The following is a 6,816-nucleotide window of genomic DNA, read 5'->3' on the forward strand; positions in this document are numbered from 1 at the left end:
GATAAGAGCATTCTGCATATCTGAGAGGTAATTCTCATCAAAAGTCAGCAGAAAGGATGGTGAATTATTTCTAAGTAGTAAATGAAATTTCAGAAAGTCCATCAGGGGTTCTAAATCAAACGGTAGGCTGCCGAATAGAAGAGCTAGGGACCCACTCCATTGCTTCCACCTAGCAACACATGGCCCATATATTAACTCTGCTTACTTACTTTTGATATAATATGAGTTTTAATAATGGTCAATGTGGACTCTTTTCATCGCATTAGAGTTAAGACCCAGATCCATGAATCTTCTTTTTCTTATTCATGTCTCCTTCACCCTCACTCTTCCCCATGTACCACTCCAAAACAGGGACGATATCTCCCCAGAACTTATTTCCCCGAAAATGTGCAGGCCGTGTCTTCCCTCCCCCCTCCATTGCATTCTCATTTCCACTCATCCAGTCCATCGCTCTCAGAGACCAAGGTGCCACCCACCCCTGTGGGAAAGGGCAAAAGGAGCTTACAGCAAGTGGCTTGCACCCTCCCCACCAACACCTCCCCCCTGCTAGGCTGATGGGCAGGTGAGTATCTCTTGACAGTCTTGAAAAGGTTAGAGATCAATCAATAGCTTGTGAATATGAAGGCTCCATTGACAAGGCTGTCCCTGTTGGGGAGATGGATGCATCCCGCTGTTGATTCTGAAGGTCACGAAACATTTAAAGTACATAACCAACTCCCCTTATTCTGAATTCCAAGCTCATCGAGCAACCTCCTCATTATAATCAGCCTTCCTTTATAGGTCTGCCTACAGGGAGAGAATGGCTAGTCATGCTGACATGAGCATTCTGGCCCCAAAGACATTTTTGGTTCTCATTGTAAATGAATACATTGGCAGAAAGGAAGCCATTTCAATTCTTCTTGCCCTTCTTGGAGCCCTCTGTGGCAGCAGGTGCCCACTTGTACCCTTTGAAAATATCGATGAGGTTAGCAATACTTTTACCTGTAAATGTCTATAGCCCAAAGGTTGGAGGAGTCAAACTATACCCTTTTTGCATTCATTCACCCATTAATTACCAATTTGGAAAGCATTTACTTAATGAGCTTTAGAATGTACTTTGCAAGGGATGTTGAAGAACAAAAGAACAAATAAAGCACAGCCCCCCAGCGTATAAATCAGGTCTTACCTCTTCTACCTATGTTTAGTTTATGAGCCTGAACATATTGTGATATCAATGCCATCAGATGGGGCCATTGGTTTTCAAATTCACTTTGTGTTTCCTTCTTAGGCTCTTGGAATGACATCATCCCAGGACCGAGCCACAATCAAGAAAATGCTCAAGGAAATGAAGATATCTCTAGAGAAGGCTCGGAAGGCCCAAGAGAAAATGGAAAAGCAGAGAGAAAAGCTCAGGAGGAAGGAACAAGAGCAAATGCAGAGGAAGTCCAGGAAGTCCGAAAAGATGACATCAACTACAAGGGAGGGCGCTGGTGAGCAGTAATACACCCGCTCTCTTACAGAAATTCTCTCATCTTCCTGCCCTGTTCTCCTCTGGAGGATGAAGAGAAACTGATTATAGGGGTAATTCTACTCTAGGCAAATTAAAGAACCATGTGTTGAATGACTGCATTTTCTGCAATAGAATGGACTCTTAATTTCAACCTACTGATATAATCCCCAGCCACCTTTGGTTTATTAACAAACCAGAGATCTCATTTGTGAGAGATACAAAGTAGTTGTGTTTCTCTCTTCTCTTACTTACCAACGTCTTGTGTTGTGTTGGGTGTGTTGTGTCACTTGGAGAACTGGCCCAACGAGAGCATGACATGCCCTGATGTTGTTAATGGATCACTGCCTTTTCGGTATGGATCCTAAAACTGTGCCGTTGCACACATCTGCATGGCAGAGAGCACCCTGCCTTGAGATCTGGGATCACTACTTACGTCTAGGGCTGCAGAGTCCACTCCAGTGTGTAGGAACAGTTCCCCTCAATTCTTTGTCTGGACAGTGAGACCACCCTGCTGGGGAAGTATGGGTGCTCTGCCACACAATGACGTACTAAGGGAAAAGGCAAGGAAGCTGTTCTGCTTGCTGGGCATCAGAATGAGAGAAAAGAATTATAGTTATGTGTTAACTATAGAAGAAAGCAAAGGCCTTAAGAGTGTGGATGTCGGTATTACCTTGGGGGTCTGAGGGTATCATTTATCCTCCAGATATAGCTGAACAGGGGAGAAAAAAATCAGACTTTAATGCAGCTGTGGAACATTGGGATCTGTTGTTTACTTTGCTACCGCTGCGTTTTCAGTATTTCAGCAACACTGGCAAACACAACACAGTTCCTTTCTTTCCCCCAACAAATTGAACAGGAAATTGATTTTTAAGGAAACCACCATTTTCAGGTTTCCCCTCCTGGGAAACATTCTGGCTGGTCTTCAGCCCGCCTGTGACACAATCAGGAACTCATCACATATTTTCTACTCAAGATATCCCAAGTGGGCTCAGTTACTGTTTTAACAAATGTACTTTTAAGAAAAATAGAAATACCAGTTAGAGAAAATTTAGATTTGAGTAACATTCAACCAGAGAACCGGTTTTTTTGAACACAAAGAATGTTCCTGGAAAGGAGAGCTGTCAGTTGTATTTTAGAGATATTTTTCATGGTTTTTCTGAGCCATTCCCTTCCACACGTTAGAGATTTCCACTTTACAGTTAAAATTTGTGCAAGGCAGTACATAGGGTGTACATTAGTAGCGGAGGAATTTATACTTAATTTAAAGCCAGTATTAAAGAGTTCAGTATTTCACCAAAGTCAAGTGCAGGAGACTGGGGCAGAAGGAGAAAATAAGCTCATCTTGAGATATTTCAAATGAAAAGGGGTTTATTTTATTTATTTGTTTGTTTACCTGTTATGCTTATGTTTCTGGTTCTCTTTGGTACGTTGGCTCTAAATATGAGGTCATCCACTTTCCAAGGGACAAGTTTCAGAGTAAGACTTGAGGTCACGTGACTTGTTGGACAAGTATTTTACTTCCTTTACTACGTGGAGGTGTCTGCTTTGTTCCCAGCACTGTCCATATCCCCGCTGGAAGTGTAGGGCTTGGGGGAAAGCTTTCAAGCATTACAGGTGACAGATAAGGTAAGGGGACTCCTACCCTTATAGCCCCATCTCGTATTTTAAACATCATGGTTTGATTTATTTTATTTTATTTTATTTTTTGGCTTATCTGAATATCCAAGTTCTGGAATTGTCTAAATTAGAAATTGTTAATTGTGTTCTTTCCTCGAGGCCTGTCTCCTTTTCAGTGCCAGAGTATTGTCTGTTATGCTTCAGCCCCTTGTCACTAGGTACAGATCGTTTATTCAGCCCTCAGAAACATCAACATAAAGTAACTCTGTATTTTACAATGATTAAAGTCACCACTATATTTTTCTCTCTATCTTCCTTTTGGGGTATTATAACAAAACTGCCATATACTATTAATATACTATTAATATTTTGAGATATCTGGTGCTTTGCTATTTATTAATACCATGAGAAATAGGAGCCACTATTAGTGAACTATAAAATTTGGCAAATCTTTTCTAATACTAAAAAACTAAATTAGTAAAAATCTGGTAATACTAGTGCTTGCTATTGTAAATGTTTGCCATTTTTGCTGATCTTTGGGAAAAAAGTGACCTGGATCACACTGGAAGTTTCACTATATTCATTTCAAGAGTGGAAATAGAAGGATAATTATCATAAGTTATGTTTACACTCGGGTAATATTTGAAAATGGATGTACATATTGGAAATGTCTGTAAGTCTCTGTCTCTGCACCTAATTTATGATCTGTTATATTGCATTTTCTTAAATGTCTTAGAAGTATTTGTAACTTTATTTGTACACTTACAATGTTTAGATGAATGTCCAACTGACAATGTTATATATCAAATTCTTTTTCTTTAAATCATTTAGTTTGTATAACTATTTTGATTTTTTTAAGTTAAATTATAGTAAATTTAGGTCTAAATGAATTATCTTAACATTACTGCTTAAAACTGCTGACATTGTAAAAGACACTTGATTTTATTGTCCAACAAAGGATAAAATGTAAACTGCTTGATATAAGAGTATGAAAACAAAGTGAAAGACCTCAGATCTTGTGAGCATTTTGTTTTCCTATTATTTCTTTTATTGACTATAGTGCATGATACTTAATTGAAAGTTCCAATGTCTTGCACAATTGCTACTTTAATGCTAGTGGTTTTCAGTGTCCATACAATTTAACACAGAATTGTCGCTTCATGAACCTTAAAAACTGCAGTTTTTTATTAGCAGAAAATGAACAAAAAGGGAATATCTGGTTACTATAAACTTTATTCTCTAAAAAAGAGCTCAGTATGACTCTAACAATAGCCAAAAGTGTTTTGGGGATTAGGTTATGCTTCGTGGGGAGGGGATGTGTGGAGAGGCCAAGCCCTAGACAGACAGCATTGTATGAGTTGTATCTGGGTTATTTCTAGTACAGGACTTTAGTTTTATAACAGATTTCTTAAAGACCACCACCCTTAAAGTAACTCACAGTTTATGTAATACTTTTCTTATTTTTTTTCCTGAATCAGAAGTTTACTTCAGAGTGTTAAGTTAGGGCAGAAACCTCATTTCATCCATTCTAACACTTTGACGAAGTTCACCTTTAGTTTCATGACAATAAAGCTATTCTGTGGCTCGCATCCTTTAGCTGGGATTGACATCGATTTCCCAGATGCAATATCACATAAGCCTTTTTAGCCCATGGCACTTGATGATTACAGCGTCATAGGTGCTAATAACTAAACTCTACTTTCGACTGACATAAAATGGAACCGTCTATGGTGTGTTCCTTTGTTGCTGGAAATGAGGAACCAACCCTTGCCACTGCCTGTGACCCTATAGTCATCTCTAGCCTGAAATCTTAAAATATCCCAGGCCCAAGCTACAAAAATGATCACAGGATGTTTGTTCTAGCACCTCAGCCTTTATGGTTTTTGCTGAAGACAAAGAAAATCTAGGTTCTTTGTGCAGTAGGGTTAACATGTGCTTGAAAATTACGTTTTAGAAAAGGTAAATGAAAATTTGCATTTGTATATGTATTCTAATTCATTTATAAATATTAAAGGTTATATAGACTAAGCTTCAAGAGGAGACCCAATGTTTAACAATAGTGGTCAAAAAGATTCTAAAGGAAGGTGTCCCAATAATTCTAAGAGAAACATCTACACTTTGGATGTGTTGTAGCCCCCTCGTTACACTGAGATTTCTAAGAATTACCAAATTCTACTTGCATAACTAATGGTACTCCCAACAGAGCTAGAGATGAGTGGCACTTTTGTGGACAATAGTCACTAGGGTTCATGTTACCTACTTCATGCAAAGACCTTAGTGTTTTCTGAATTAAAAGGTAAAATGGAAAAGCCCAGTCTTTTTATCTTTTTAAATTTATCTTCAATCAAGCATCTACCTGTGCACTATTCTAAAGCTAAGCATTTAAGGATGAGTTCTAGAAAGAAAATGTCCATATGTTCTACTAGAATTGTTTTGATTATTATATGGGTGGGGGGAAGTAAATTCTCAAAAGAAAGTAGTGTTATGAGAAATCTGAATGTGCTTCAGTGATTTCATTCCTGAAAACCAGCCTGGGTATGTTGGCAGATTTTGTTTGCATTTGTCTTGGGTATTTAAAGTCTCAGGAAATTTAATCTTGGTCCAAAACACTGGGGAAAAAATAACACCAGACAAAACACATTTGAGTAACTTGAAGTAGCAGCATAGAATAGGCCCAACTAAGAAACAGAGAGCAAAGAAAAATCCTGTAGAATCAGTTTTCCCCTGGAAAGCAAAAGCATCAAGTTCTATTTATGGTACACAGAGGGTCCTCACGTGCTTGCGCGTGGGTGTCTGTGTGGTCTTGTTGAGGAAATGGTTGTTACTTGAAGGGTCACATATGTGAGCATATGGACCATGCACAGCCTGTGACCTGCTTCCAGATTCTCAGAGTAGGGAGTGAAATGAACATGATAATTTCCAATGCTTGAGCCTACCCCAATCCCAAAACCACTAGGGATTCAACAGTAAGACGTAAGGAATAAGAGAACAACAGACAACTTCTTGATAACGTGCATGCCGTTTGCATAGATGTTCAGAACTACTTATGTGTGGAGTATAACTCCCACCTTATACATATACACACAAGCCACAATCATGGCATAAAATAATGTGTATAGAACTTGATAATGTCAGTTAGGACCCCAAGCTGTAATCATAGCCTTACTGCCACTTTTTGTGTTGTGTATACATTGAATGCTCATAGATTTTAAAAGATTTTTTGATCTAAGTATTTCTACTAAATGCACTTATCCTTCTACATGTTTATATATTTTGGTAAAATTGATTTATTAGATACTTGGTATTTTAGTATGATAAAATGTCTTCAAATGTTTGGGTAATGCTTTGATGTGAAGATTGCACATTGCTGAGTTAGAGCTCAGAAGAAATTTATGCAGCTTTGGGCATTTTCCAGACTTGCAGACTGCAGTTTTCTTGGCTAAAAATTGCACTGTAATGCATTCTTATGAATTTGTTCACACTTCTAAAACATAATTGGTAGCCGTGATGCTGAAGTCACTCACTAGTGACTCTCTGGTAGCAGTGGTGCCATCACATGACCATTTATTTACTTGCGTAAGTAATGACATTTTGGTCATTGCCAAAAATAACACAATTGGTTGTGAGTGTGAGTATGTTGTTGGAAGGGGTACACTTCTGTTTCTTTCAGCTATTTTATTTATACACCCAGGTTTTCTGGTAAGGATTTA

At 38.4% G+C, this 6,816-nt stretch overlaps 1 protein-coding gene across 1 annotated transcript in view; it reads left to right on the forward strand.

Annotated features, from left to right (window-relative positions):
• PPP1R9A (protein phosphatase 1, regulatory subunit 9A) overlaps positions 1-1,490 on the forward strand; it is a 328,117-nt gene extending 326,627 nt beyond the window's left edge. The window contains exon 19 of the mRNA XM_012647532.1: positions 1,268-1,490. Coding sequence (XP_012502986.1) covers positions 1,268-1,480 — 213 coding nt within the window. The 3' untranslated portion in view covers positions 1,481-1,490. The remainder of the gene's footprint in view (positions 1-1,267) is intronic.
• Positions 1,491-6,816: the final 5,326 nt, after the last annotated feature.

This window comes from Propithecus coquereli, unplaced genomic scaffold (assembly GCF_000956105.1).
Source record: "Propithecus coquereli isolate 6110/MARCELLA unplaced genomic scaffold, Pcoq_1.0 Scaffold108, whole genome shotgun sequence".
In the NCBI taxonomy this organism is placed as follows: Eukaryota; Metazoa; Chordata; class Mammalia; order Primates; family Indriidae; genus Propithecus; species Propithecus coquereli.